The 14,272-nt window shown below is 44.4% G+C and overlaps 1 protein-coding gene across 1 annotated transcript; it reads left to right on the plus strand.

The window, feature by feature from the left end:
* Positions 1-1,361: 1,361 nt before the first annotated feature.
* On the plus strand, positions 1,362-13,098 carry LOC306960397 (uncharacterized protein; the record flags this gene model as incomplete). The annotated part of the gene is made up of 3 exons (XM_079552829.1): positions 1,362-3,001; positions 7,385-7,512; positions 12,065-13,098. 3 exons carry the CDS (start codon positions 1,362-1,364, stop codon positions 13,096-13,098), a joined length of 2,802 nt encoding a protein of 933 aa, XP_079408955.1.
* Positions 13,099-14,272: the final 1,174 nt, after the last annotated feature.

Here is a 14,272-nt window from a genome sequence, read left to right on the forward strand (position 1 = left end):
GTAAAGGCGGTAAAGGCGGTAAAGGCGGCAAAGACGGCAAAGACGGCAAAGACGGTAAAGACGGTAAAGACGGTAAAGACGGTAAAGACTGTAAAGACGGTAAAGACTGTAAAGATGGTAAAGACTGTAAAGATTGTAAAGATTGTAAAGACTGTAAAGACTGCAGGATGTGGTCGGCATGTCAGGCTCTGTGGTTTAGATCTTACGTCACTGGTAGATATTTCTGTGCGTCCTTTAACAACATGATGTCGGATTCTGCTGACTTACAGTGGGGCGCACCCCAGGGCTCGGTTCTTGGGACCCTGTTGTTTTTTATTTATTTGCTCCCTCCAGGCGAGCTGATCCAGCGGTTCAGAGATGTCTCAAACTTGTGTGAAGTTAGCCCCCCCATAGTGTCCGATTTGCTTCAAAATGGTGTCAGATACTTGTATATTTTAGCTAAAAACAATTGCTTGATAAAAAAAAGTATCATAATAAGTGTCTTTTACATAAACGCTGGGATTAAAGCAACAGGACCATCAGTGTTCTGAGTGGGATGTTCTTTTGTAGCATAGGGATCATTAGACATATTTTTATGTGCCCACTGTTCGGATCTTGGTCTAGTCTTTTTCTAGTCTTGGTTCAAGTTTTGGTCTAGTCTCACTTCGGGTCTTGGTCTGGACCCTGGAAAGCTGGACCCTACATGGAAACCAATTATTGACTGCGGAATTCCACAGTCAATCAATACCTCAGAAACAAACACTAATTTTACGTGCACAAACGTGCACAAACGAATGACACCATTTTGAAGCAAATCGGACACTATGGGGGGGCTGGCTTCACACAAGTGCCTCGATCATCTGTATGCAGACGATCTCCAGCTGTACTGCTCTTTAAAGTCCTCCGAACCCCAGAGACCGGCTTCTCTCTTGTATCCTCTCGACTGGACCTTTGTAACAGCCTGCTCACATTTGTTAGTAAAACAGATTAGGCTCGTCTGCTGTGAGGCTTGTGACCTGCACCCACAGGAGAGCCCATGTTGCTCCGATCTTAAAATCTTTACACTGGCTCCCTGTTACACACAGAATCAGCTTTAGAATCCTGGTGCTGACCTTTAGGGCTCTTCATGGTCAGGCGCCTGAATATATGAAGGGCCTGATCCAGCCTTATGTCTCCAACAGGATCCTGAGGTCCTCCACCCAGAACCTCCTTTGGAATGAGCTGCCCCTGTTTAGGCTTTCTCGCCTCGCCGCACTTAGGCCTGTGTGTTTTGTGCCTTTGCTGTTGTGCATCACCGACAACTGTAATGTGACTTGTATGTGATTATATGAATAAACTTTACTTACTAACTTACTTACACTTGTCCCAAATGTTTTTCAGAAATGGCGTCAAAGAGAAGCTCTGAGGAGCAGTTCCTGTGCTCCCTGTGTCTGGAGGTGTTCTCTGAGCCCGTCTCCACTCCATGTGGACACAACTTCTGCAAACGCTGCATCTCTCACACCTGGGACAATAACGAGAGCTGCTTCTGCCCCCTGTGTAATGAGGTCTTCTCCACCAGACCACAGCTCAAGACCAACACTTTACTCTCTGAGGTGGTTTCACAGGCCAGACTGGATGAAGAACGTCTGTCAAAGCGAATGTGCAAACCTGGAGAAGTCCAGTGTGACGTCTGCTCTGAGCCCAAACTGAAGGCAGTGAAGTCCTGCCTGGTCTGTCTGTCCTCGTTCTGTGAGAGCCACCTCCAGCCTCATCTGAGCGCGCCCAGACTGAAGAGACACCAGCTGATGGAGCCTGTGGACGACCTGGAGGACAGGATGTGTCCCACACACGACCGGCCGCTCGAGCTCTACTGCAGCACTGATCAGAGCTGCGTCTGTACCATGTGTGCCTTTCGGGAGCACAAGAACCATGAGGTATTGTCTCTGGAGGAGGTGTGTGAGCAGGAGAAGGTCTCTCTGCAGCAGACTGTGGCTGAGAACCAGCGTCTGGTGGAGCAGAGGAGGCTGAAGGTCCAGGAGATCACAGCTGCCCTGGAGCTCAGTGAGAGAGAGGCTCAGAGAGAGACACAGCAGATGGTGAAGGTCTTCAGTGACATCATGGAGTCTGTGCAGAGATGTTTGGACCATCACACCAAAGTCCTGGAACAAAGTCTTTCTAAACATAAGGAGCGCGCTCAGGCCTTGATCCAACAGCTGCAGCAGGAGATGTGTGAGCTGGAGAAGAGCAGCACTGAGGCCCAGCAGCTCTCACTCTCTACAGACCCCCTCCACTTTCTACAGCGCTGCCCTGCACTGCCCCCTGCTGGCCTGAAGGACTGGAGCAGCGTGAGCTTTGAGCCGCAGACGTGTGAGGGCAGTGCGGCCCGAGCTCTGTCTGAGCTGGAGACAAGGCTCTCACAGAAGATCAACAACGTCTTTAGATGTAGACAAGTGGCTTCAGAGTCGAACAAGAAAGAGCTGAGGAGAGTTCAGACGTTTGCTGTGGACGTCACTCTGGACCCAGACTCTGCTCATCCTAATCTGGTTCTGTCTGAAGATCTCAAACAGGTTCATTACACTGATGTGAAGAAGGAGCTCCCAGACTCTCCTCAGAGGTTTACTAAATATATTATAGTTTTAGGAAAACAGAGTTTCTCCTCAGGCAGGTTCTACTTTGAGGTTCAGGTCAAAGGGAAAACACAGTGGTCTGTAGGAGTCGCCCAAGAGTCCATCAACAGGAAGGGAGATATTGATCTGAGACCAAAGAACGGATTATGGGCCATCGCGTTGAGAAACAGAGATGAATACAGAGCTCGTATTGGCCCTGCTGTCCGTCTCTCTCCACTGAGGCCTCCTCAGAAGGTCGGGGTGTTTGTGGACTATGGAGCAGGTCTGGTCTCCTTTTATGACGTAGATTCTGCAGATCTCCTCTACTCCGTCACTGGCTGCAGCTTCAGGGAGAAACTCTTTCCTTATTTCAATCCCTGTTCTAATAAAAAAGGAATAAACTCAGCTCCTCTGATCATCTCAGCTGTGGAGACAAAGTAATCGACACCAAACTCTTCCTGATCACTGTGTCCAAACTGCTGATGTTTCTGGGTCACCAGTTTGTTTTGAGCCTCACTTTGTTGCTTTACCTTTGATTTTTACACTATTTTATGTTTTCAAATATGAAATACTAAAACTGGGGTGAACAAAAGTGTTGGACAAAGACGTGAGAAACATCTGTGATATATTTGTTTGTGTCAAATGTCTTTTTAAGCGGCGTCTCTGGGACAAACCATGAGGATCTTCTGTGTAAAAAGTGGGTGTTTCCTGAGTTCATGTGAGACGTTATAATAAATGTCTCTGTACAGAGTGTTCACCATTGTCTCTTTGCTCTGACACACTTTACTCTCTTTACAATCTTTGGACTGAAGAGTGTGGCTTGGGCCCACTCCTTTTCAGCAGTTTGTTCACTGATAAACAAGCTCAGATGTTTTCAAGTGGATTTGGGATTTCTCCGTCTTTAAAGAACCTCCTTATTAATGGAACAATCTGTAAAAATGTAAATGATTGTGTTTGGGAGACAAAGGTCAATAAACTCTTCAGAATATGAAGTCAATGACATTATTATTGATCCATGCATTTGTCTCCAGTAGGTTAGACGACTGTAACGGCTGCTCACTGGCCTCTCTAAACGAGCTATCAGAGCTACAGTACATCCAGAACGCTGCTGCTCCAGTCCTGACAAGAACCAGGAAATACGACCATATTAGTCCAGTGCTCCGGTGTCTGCACTGGCTTCCTGTCACTCAGAGAATAGACTTCAAAACAGCTCTGCTTGTTACAAGTCTTTTCATGGTTTAGCTCCAAAGTCCATCTCTGACATGTTAGAGCCGTACGAACCATCTCGGGCCCTGAGAACTTCAGGGAGGGGCCTCCTGGTGGTTCCCAGAGTCAATAATAAACATGGTGAGGCTGCGTTTCAGTTTCATGCAGCTAAAATCTGGAACAGTCTTCATGAGGATGTGAGACAGGCCTCAACGCTGACAATGTTCAAATCCAGGCTGAAAACAGTTCTTTTTACCGATGCATATGACTGAAAGTATTTTATCTGCACTCTTGCCTTTTACTGTAATTGATTAATTTTATGTTGATGTTTTTATTGATTGTATTTGTTTTCTTATATTCATGCAACTGTGAAGCACTTTGAATTGCCTTGTGTATGAATTGTGCTCTACAAATAAACTTGCTTTGCCTTGATTTATTCACAAATATATATTTTTATTGAAGGATCTCCCCCTCGTGGACGGGACATCGGCGCATTGACATTTTCAACATAAAGACTCGTCTACAGCATTTCATCCATAAATGTCTGATCAGTTTTCCCCTTTTATCCTTTATCCTAAACCGTGCATTGATTAAACAGACTGGTTTTCACTGGTCCACATGTTTTGAAGAAATGTGTATCGCTGACACGGCGCCCCCTCAGGTCGTCAGGGCAGTGCCTTGTATCTAAAAAAATAATAAATAATAAACGCGCTTTAAAGTCAAACTAGAACATTTTACAATTGCGGCGCAATTGCGATTGATTGTGGAATTGTAGGCTACTAATGCAGAAATTGCAAAAATTGCAAAACATTGTGAAAAATTCATAATTGCATAATAGTGCTTTTATTGCGAAAATCCCTATTAAGTTGTATTTTTGTGCTATTATTCTGAAAATCCCTATTTAGTTGCATAATTGTGTTGTAATTGCAAAAATCCCTATTTTGTTGCAGAAACTGTAAAAACTGTTGAAATTGCAGAAACTCTTGACATTGTATAAAGTCTTAACATTGTATAAACTGTTTAAATCACTGACAGACTTCACTGTATCAGAAATCCTATTAAAATGAATGGGGAGCCTTCCCCATACAAATCAATGGCAGTATTCCCAAGCCCGTAGAAAAAAACTGGAAAACTGTAGAACTCTATTTTTTTCTGAAAACTGACAAGTTTTGGAACCTGAACGAGCACAAACTGCAGAAATTGCAAAAAAATCAATTTGAGGAAGCCCCATTATAAGTCTATGGGAAAAATCTGCCGATTTTTGGCCGATTGCTGAAAAACCGGAAGTTGCAGAATTCCCAAAAGTAATAGCAGGATTCTCTCCAACATGCGGAACGTTTTGATGTATAACTTGTGGAAATCGCTAAAACTCTGAAAGTTGTCAAAGCTGCAGAAAAACGGGAAAAAGACAGAATAATAATAGACTAGAAATGTTTGCGATTGACTGCGGAATAGTGTTGCTGCAAAAGGTACCTGAAAAATCCTTGAAATCCTTGACAATGCCCTGAAACTGCCAAAATTATGAAAAGTCTTTGAAATTCCTGAAGTCCTTGAATCTTCTGAAATCCTTGAAACTGTTGAAATCCGGGAAACTCCTTAAATCCTATAAAGTATCTTTCAAACTGTTGAAATCCTTTACAGTGTCCTTTAAACTGTTGGAATTCCCCACGCCGCGGAAATAATTTGGTTCCGGTAACTATGGAAACCTGGTCTGGACTAGGCCTGGTTTCTGTGGATTACCTGGTTATGGTTTTATTTCCGGTAACTATGGTAACCTGGTCTGGACTTGGTCTTGGTCCAGGTCTTGGTTTGAATCTTTGTCTGGGTCTGGGTCTAGGTCTTGGTCCGGGTTTCAGTCTTGGTTCGTGTCTTGGTCTAGGTCTTTGTCCCAATCCAATCCCAAACTCATTTCGGCCGCTTGTATTCACGATCTTGTCCTTTCGGTCATGACCCAAATCTCATGACCATAGGTGAGGGCGGGAACGTAGATCGATCGGTAAATTGAGAGCTTTGCCCCGACTCAGCTCCCTCTTCACCACGACAGACCGATACAGCGACCGCATCACTGCTGACGCCGCACCGATCCGTCTGTCCATCTCACGCTCCATCCGTCCCTCACTGAGAACAAGACCCCGAGATACTTGAACTCCTCCACTTGAGGCAAGGACTCCCCACCGACCTGTAGAGGGGAAGGAGAACCATGGCCTCAGATTTGGAGGTGCTGGTCCTCATCCCGGCCGCTACACACTCGGCTGCAAACCGCCCCAGAGCAGCTGAAGGTCCTGGTTTGTTGAAGCCATCAGAACAACATAATCTGCAAACAGCAGAGATGAGACTCTGAGGCTCCCAAACCGGACACCCTCCGGCCCCTGGCTGCGCCTAGAAATTCTGTCCATAAAAGTAATGAACAGAACCGGTGACAAAGGGCAGCCCTGGCGGAGACCAACACGCACCGGGAACAGGTCTGACTTACTGCCGGCAATGCGAACCAAGCTCCTGCTGCTCATACAGGGAACGGACAGCCCTTAACAGAGGGCCCCGGACCCCATACTCCCGGAGCACCCCCCACAGGGCACCACGAGGGACGCGGTCGAACGCCTTCTCCAAGTCCACAAAACACATGTGGACTGGTTGGGCGAACTCCCATGAACCCTCGAGCACCCGATGAAGGGTGTAGAGCTGGTCCAGTGTGCCACGACCAGGACGAAAACCGCATTGTTCCTCCTGAATCCAAGGTTCGACAATCGGCCGGATCCTCCTCTCCAGCACCCTGGAGTAGACCTTACCGGGGAGGCTAAGGAGGGTGATTCCTCTGTAATTGGAACACACCCTCCGATCCCCCTTCTTAAAGAGAGGGACCACCACCACGGTCTGCCAATCCAGGGGCACTGTCCCCGACCGCCACGCGATGTTGCAGAGACGTGTCAGCCAAGACAGTCCTACAACATCCAGAGACTTAAGGTACTCAGGGCGAATCTCATCCACCCCCGGAGCCCGATGATAAAATAATATTCAAAAAGTATCAACAATTATATTGAACTGAAACAAAATGATGATTATAAAAGTCTGTCTATAAACCGTCTATAAACTTTAAAAGTCTGTTTGAGGAAAATGTGCCGTGTACTCGTATCGGTATCAGCATCACCAAGTACTCAGATCAAAGTACTCATATGGGTTTTAGAAAAAGTGGTTTTAGTCAGAGGAGACTTGGGACTGCAGACTCACTTTACCAAAGCTCCAAAAAGACTTGACTTACGACCTGGTGTTTAAGACTTAACTTGGACTTGAGGCTAAAGTCTTTCCATGACTCACTGTGACTTTACATTTATTATTGATTTGAGTGAAACTGTTGAAACAACAGGATTCAGTGTAAAACCGGCCGACTCTAGTGTGACTGGACTTGACCCTGAGACCCTTTGGACTTGAGACATTTAGTGACTTCCTCCCACCTCTGAGTGTCGCTTTAGCCCCAGATCAAACCAACTGCTTTATTTGTCTTGAACTTCAGGAGAAAAACAGACAAAGGAGAGTTTCTTTATCAGGATGAAGTCTTATGATTCAGACTTGAAGCTGTTTGTGGAGAGTTGATTCCTGCAGCTCCACTCCCTGCACAGAACTGGTCCGTCCTCATTCTCTCTGACTCACACGTGTCTAAAGAAGAGGAAGTTTGTCATTTACAGCAGAGCAGCTTCACACGTGAAACTGTGTCTCGGACCTTCAGCCCCTCCAGACTCTGAGGCCGGTGAGTTCTCTGCTTTTTATCACTTATTTACAAACAGAAACTTGTTGGCTGTTTTCTGTATTTCCCAGAGTTTTAAATGTTCTAGCTCGGTTCTCCTGTTTGAAGCTGGATTTACACTGTGCGAGTCTCGACACGATCTTGATCACATGACTCGTATTTAAAAGTGATCTTTCCGCCTCTCCGTACAGTCAGAGGAGGCTACGCAAAGACACTTCATTAAACTCTAGATAGGACAAAGTAATACAGCTCTGGCGGCCATCTTGTGACTGGCCCTTCTAACCCAGAGCAACGTCATCACATGGAAACAGCATTTATAATCCTTTACTGTTTGGAGTTATTTCATGACTCTTTGATAATTGTGACTTTACAGTATGTCATAGAAGATGAGGGATTTTTAGTTTTTCAAATGTTATTCCAGTTTTCTGAACCTTATTCCGCCCAAATCAATGCTAATCAGTGATGTTGCACAAAGCATTCGATTCCGTCTCCTGGCAGTTTTTATATAAAACTCTGTTTTTTATGGACTTCAATCCATTTTGTGCAATAGATAAAGATAATATACACAAATCCTAAATCAGCGTCAGGGTGAATGGATCTAGAAAGAGGTGTCCCGCAGGGCCACTGCCTCAGTCCTCTGTTATTTGCCATCAATACTGAGCCGCTTGTATAATTATTCAGGATGAAAATATCAACGATGATGGAACGAAAACAGAAAACAACATTTATCTCTGTGCTGATGATTTGTTAACGTGTATCAGTGTTGATTTCGTCGACTAAAATATTTAGTCTTAATTTTAGTCAAAGTGATATTTTTGACGACTAAAATTGGACTAAAACTATTTTTCATGAGACTAAAACTGTGACTAAAATGTCCAGATATTTGAGTCGACTAAAATCAGACTAAATAAAAATGAAAAGGTGAGACTAAAATCATCCAAACTTCTATTGAGCGTCTGAAAGAGCCTCAGATCAGGTAAATTCTCTGCCAAATTAACAGGTCTGAGCTTTGTTCATGTGGAGCGGCTCCATGAAGCAGAAGAACAACATTAAATATGATTATAAAGAAAATTATCAATGCAAAGTCAACTAAACTGACATGCAATTTTAGTCGACTAAAACTGGACTAAAAAAAATAATAATAATTAGACTAAATTAAATTACATTTTAGTCAAAAGACTAAGACTAAAACTTTTATAAATAAATCAATCCAAATCAGAAGTGATGATGCTAAAAGGTCAATGACCCACAAACAGGTATATTTCACTTCCAGAGTCTAACCAAGGTTTACATATCTTGGAATTATAATCACCCCACAAATTATTTAAAGCCAATTATGGTAAACTAATGGATGAACTTTAAAAAGACGAAGAATAGAAACATTTAGGATGAACCGACTACAAAGATTTCCTGTTTCAGTCACTACCAATAAAAATCCCAATGTCTACATTTACAACACTGAACAAGAGTCTCTATATTTATTTGGCAGAATAAACATCCAAGAATGAAACTTAAAACTCTTAAGTGTCCAAAAGAACTTGGAATTGAATTGGAATTAGAATGAGGTTTGAATTTACCCCCAAAAAAAGAATTTAAATGAAGTTCATTTAAGGTCAGTGTTGGCTTGTTGTTTTTTTTTTGCCAAGACAAAGAATCAAAATGGTGCCGTTTGGAACGAGGAGACCGGACGGAAATATTTCTGATACAGTTCCCGTCATAAACCCTGATGTACAGTCAAAAAAGCAACATTCATTACAAATGTGTAAATCAGGGGTAGTTAAGTTTTCATCGTGTTGGGCCGATATTCATCAAACACAGAGGGCTGAACCTCACCGTTACTGCCTGAAGTAAAGAACTCTTTTTCTGCAAATGCCAAGTGGTTCTCAAGTGGTTTTGGCTTCGGGACCCGCCATTAACCTCGGATGACAAGCCACGACAAACTGTGTGTTATAAAATATTGGATTTTCAACCAATTTTTTATTAAAAAAGCAGTATATATGCTTTAAAGAGATCAAAACAACCCAATAATATTCATTTTAACAGACTGGTGTGTTTCCATGCAGCTTCACATGGAAAATATGGAAGAAAAAAAAAAGGTTCCCTAGACCCACTGAAAATGGTTCCACGACCCACTTTTGGGTCACTGTTCTACGTTACATATGACCAAGTGGGATGTTCTGCCGGGACATTTTAAAAATACTGCATTTTTAGAGTAATTTAACAGGTGTTTGATCTCTTGTTTGCATAATAATATTTCTCAAAATCATCTTAGGGGCCAGATGTTCTGTCCTGGAGGGCTGGATTTGGCCCCCGGGCCTGACGTTGCCTACCCCTGGTCTATATGGTCAAACAGGAGAAAAGTGCTGAATCTCCCTGGTTCGATTTGCAGATTAATACAAATGAATCATAATCCAGAGTTTCCTCCTGATCCTGGTTTTAAAAACTGGGCTGAAAAGGCCTGAGAGCAGAAGTCTGATGTCCTTTCAGAAGCTCCAACAGAAATATGATTTCTACAGATACCTGTGGGATTACTTACAGATAAATAACAATCTGATCTCATTACACGCATTACATCTCATTTCAGTCATTACAAGAGCAATTATCATAAACTTACAAAGACTCCAACAGGGACACACAGAGAATATCTTAGACATTAAGTTGGAACTGGAAATGATTATCCAGGATGAGGGAACAGACATAACAAAACAAACAGTCCAGTCCTTCCAGAGTTCCAGTAGGAAACTTCAAATTAGATTTTTCAGAACGAAGTTTGGAAGAACTTCAGACCAAGGCTGCAGAGGCCGTGGTCAGGTGAGAGACCACGCCCACTTTGGGACTGTCCCAAATATGAATCATAACATTTCTCAAATAATAATGCGACTCTTAATTGCAGAGAAAATGATTACGGTCTCTTGGCTTAAGCTCAGCCCCCAATATTATCCACTGGAACAATAAACTGAAAGTGTATCACAACAAATAACAGAAAGATGACCAAACTGACCGAGCCAGGCCCAGGCGACTGCATTCCTCTCACACCACAGAGAATGGCACAAGGACAAGTTCAGGCTCTATGGCTGTATCCGAATGTCCACACTATTCCCTATATAGTGACTATAATAATAATAATAATAATAATGCATCGGTTTTATATAGCGCTTTTCTGGACACTCAAAGACGCTTTACATTGCATTATTCATTCACTCCATACCCGGTGGTGGTAAGCTACTATTGTAGCCACAGCTGCCCTGGGGTAGACTGACGGAAGCGAGGCAACCAGTCTGCGCCATCGGCCCCTCCGACCACCACCAACCACTCACTCACTCACTACATTCGCTAGGCTTCCTGGTGTTACCAAACGGTCTCCCATCCAAGTACCGACCAGGCCCTTCCCTGCTTAGCTTCCAAGGTCTGACGGGATTGGGCATCGCAAAGGCGGTATGACTATATAGTGGTCACATGTTGTAGGGGTCTCCGAATGTCCAGAGAGAAAAAAGTGGGTGCACTCGAAATTTCCCACAATGCATCTGGAAAAGTAGTGAGCATCGATGGTCACTAAACGGGTCAATATAGACCACAATGCATTGCGAGAGTGGGAGAAGAGCCTGACAGAGACAGGTCTGTGAACTAAACACGACTGAAGTAAATCAGCTGTTTCAGTCGTGTGTTTGTTTCTCTCAGGAATAAACGACCAAAATATAAACGGTTACGGTGACAAGAGGCTAACGTTAGCTGCTAACCTTTAGCTTGAGCTGTTAAATGACCGAAAGCTTCATGCTAACATTAGCTGCTAACCTTTAGCTTGAGCTGTTAAATGACCGACAGCTTCCTCTCGAATAATCCAAGCCATTCATGTAAAATCCATGTGAAGTAAAAGCGTATCTGACTCGTATTTATCATAAATATTCCACCGTCTCATGAGTCTGGTTGGTTTTTATCGCAGAAATACTTTATTCCCGGAGTTTCGCGAACTTTTTGCTGATGTAGTGACTCAATCTGCTGGTGTTCGGACACCTGCCTGTAACCTACTTTCGGCGTCTCTGAGCTCACGCTGGGGTGACTTTTTTTTGTGTGTGCTTTTTTTGTGATGATGGTAACGCCTGTAAAAGTGCAAAAACAGTTGTTCTGTTTCATAAAATAAACGTTTGTAACAATAAATAAATTCAGATAAAAAAATTAAAAAAACATATCTGCAGCCGCAGCGCGGAGAAAGTAGTGGCTTGTGTCCGAATCGCCAACAGAATCAGTGACTATATAGTGCGGGCCTGTGTAGTGAATGAGGGGTTAGGGGATAGTGTGGACATTTGGATACAGCCTAAGAGTAAGTTCACCTGTTCCTGTCCCGGACCCACCGCTGGACACTGTTCTCCGTCTGGGGTGGGCTCTTCCTTACCTGGACCGGGGTGGGTTCCTCCTGCTGAAGTCCCTGAGCCACCGCTGGACGAGTTTCTCCATCGAGGCTGGTCCTTCCCTGCACCTACTCTTGTCCAGAGACCGTCTCGACCCCCATCTGTTCCTGCTCAGTTTGAAGTTTAAACTTGTCCCAAATGTTTTTCAGAAATGGCGTCTTTGACCCCAAGCAGCTCTGAGGAGCAGTTCCTGTGCTCCATCTGTCTGGAGGTGTTCTCTGAGCCCGTCTCCACTCCATGTGGACACAACTACTGCAAACGCTGCATCTCTCAGCACTGGGACTCTAAAGTCATCTGTAAATGTCCACTGTGTAACAAGAGCTTCTCCATCAGACCTGAGCTCTGCGTCAACACCTTACTCTCTGAGATGATCTCACAGGCCACACTGGAGAAACTGGAGAAGAGGAGCAGATCTATGGAGAACATGCCCAAACTGAGGAGACGCCAGCAGGAGTGTCCCACACACGACCTGCCGCCGGAGCTCGACACCAGCACTGGTCAGAAGGCCATGACCACAGCAGTAAAAAACATTCTGATTCTGATTCTGATCTGTGTGGTGTCTGTCCTTGTTCTCCAGTCTGTCCTGGAGAACAAGGATAGACTGGAGAACCAGGACAGCCTGAGGTCATTGCAGACGTTTGCTGTGGACGTCACTCTGGACCCAAACTCTGCTCATCCTCGTCTGGTTCTGTCTGAAGATCTCAAACAGGTTCATGACACTGATGTTTGGAAGAAGCTCCCAGACTCTCCTCAGAGGTTTGATTGTGTTATAGTTTTAGGAAAACAGAGTTTCTCCTCAGGCAGGTTCTACTTTGAGGTTCAGGTCAAAGGGAAAACTGAGTGGTCTTTAGGAGTCGCCCAAGAGTCTGTGAACAGGAAGGGACAGATCACTGTGAGCCCAGAGAACGGATTCTGGACCATTTGGTTGAGAGACGGAGAATACAAAGCTCCTGCTGGCTCTCTTGTCCGTCTGTCTCTACAGAAGCATCCTCAGAAGGTCGGGGTGTTTGTGGACTATGGAGCAGGTCTTGTCTCCTTTTATGACGTAGATTCTGCAGATCTCCTCTTCTCCTTCACTGGCTGCAGCTTCAGGGAGAAACTTTTTCCTTATTTCTGTCCAGCTCTCAATGACGGAGGAACAAACTCAGCTCCTCTGATCATCTCAGCTGTGGAGACAAAGTAATGGAACTCTTCCTGATCACTGTGTCCAAACTGCTGATGTTTCTGGGTCACCAGTTTGTTTTGAGCCTCACTTTGTTGCTTTGTGCTTTACCTTTGATTTTTACACTATTTTATGTTTTCAAATATGAAATACTAAAACTGGGGTGAACTAAAGTGTTGGACAAAGACGTGAGAAACATCTGTGATATATTTGTTTGTGTCAAATGTCTTTTTAAGCGGCGTCTCTGGGACAAACCATGAGGATCTTCTGTGTAAAAAGTGGGTGTTTCCTGAGTTCATGTGAGACGTTATAATAAATGTCTCTGTACAGAGTGTTCACCATTGTCTCTTTGCTCTGACACACTTTACTCTCTTTACAATCTTTGGACTGAAGAGTGTGGCTTGGGCCCACTACTTTTGAGCAGTTTGTTCACTGATAAACAAGCTCAGATGTTTTCAAGTGGATTTGGGATTTCTCCGTCTTTAAAGAACCTCCTTATTAATGGAACAATCTGTAAGAATGTAAATGATTGTGTTTGGGAGACAAAGGTCAATAAACTCTTCAGAATATGAAGTCAATGACATTATTATTGATTTATTCATAATATATATTTTTGTTGAAGGATCTCCCCCTCGTGGACGGGACATCGGCGCATTGACATTTTCAACATAAAGACTCGTCTACAGCATTTCATCCATAAATGTCTGATCAGTTTTCCCCTTTTATCCTTTATCCTAAACCGTGCATTGATTAAACAGACTGGTTTTCACTGGACCACTGACCTCAAGGTGAGGAGTTCAAGTATCTCGGGGTCTTGTTCTCAGTGAGGGACGGATGGAGCGTGAGATGGACAGACGGATCGGTGCGGCGTCAGCAGTGATGCGGTCGCTGTATCGGTCTGTCGTGGTGAAGAGGGAGCTGAGTCGGGGCAAAGCTCTCGATTTACCGATCGATCTACGTTCCCACCCTCACCTATGGTCATGAGATTTGGGTCATGACCGAAAGGACAAGATCGCGAATACAAGCGGCCGAAATGAGTTTCCTTCTCAGGGTGGCTGGGGGTGAGGAGCTCAGTTACCCGGGAGGAGCTCGGAGTAGAGTCTCTGCTTCTTCACGTCGAAAGGAGCAGCTGAGGTGGCTCGGGCATCTGTTCCGGATGCCTCCTGGTCGCCTCCCACGGGAGGTGTTCCAGGCA

This window comes from Gobius niger, assembly GCF_951799975.1.
Source record: "Gobius niger genome assembly, chromosome: 3".
NCBI classification, from domain to species: domain Eukaryota; kingdom Metazoa; phylum Chordata; class Actinopteri; order Gobiiformes; family Gobiidae; genus Gobius; species Gobius niger.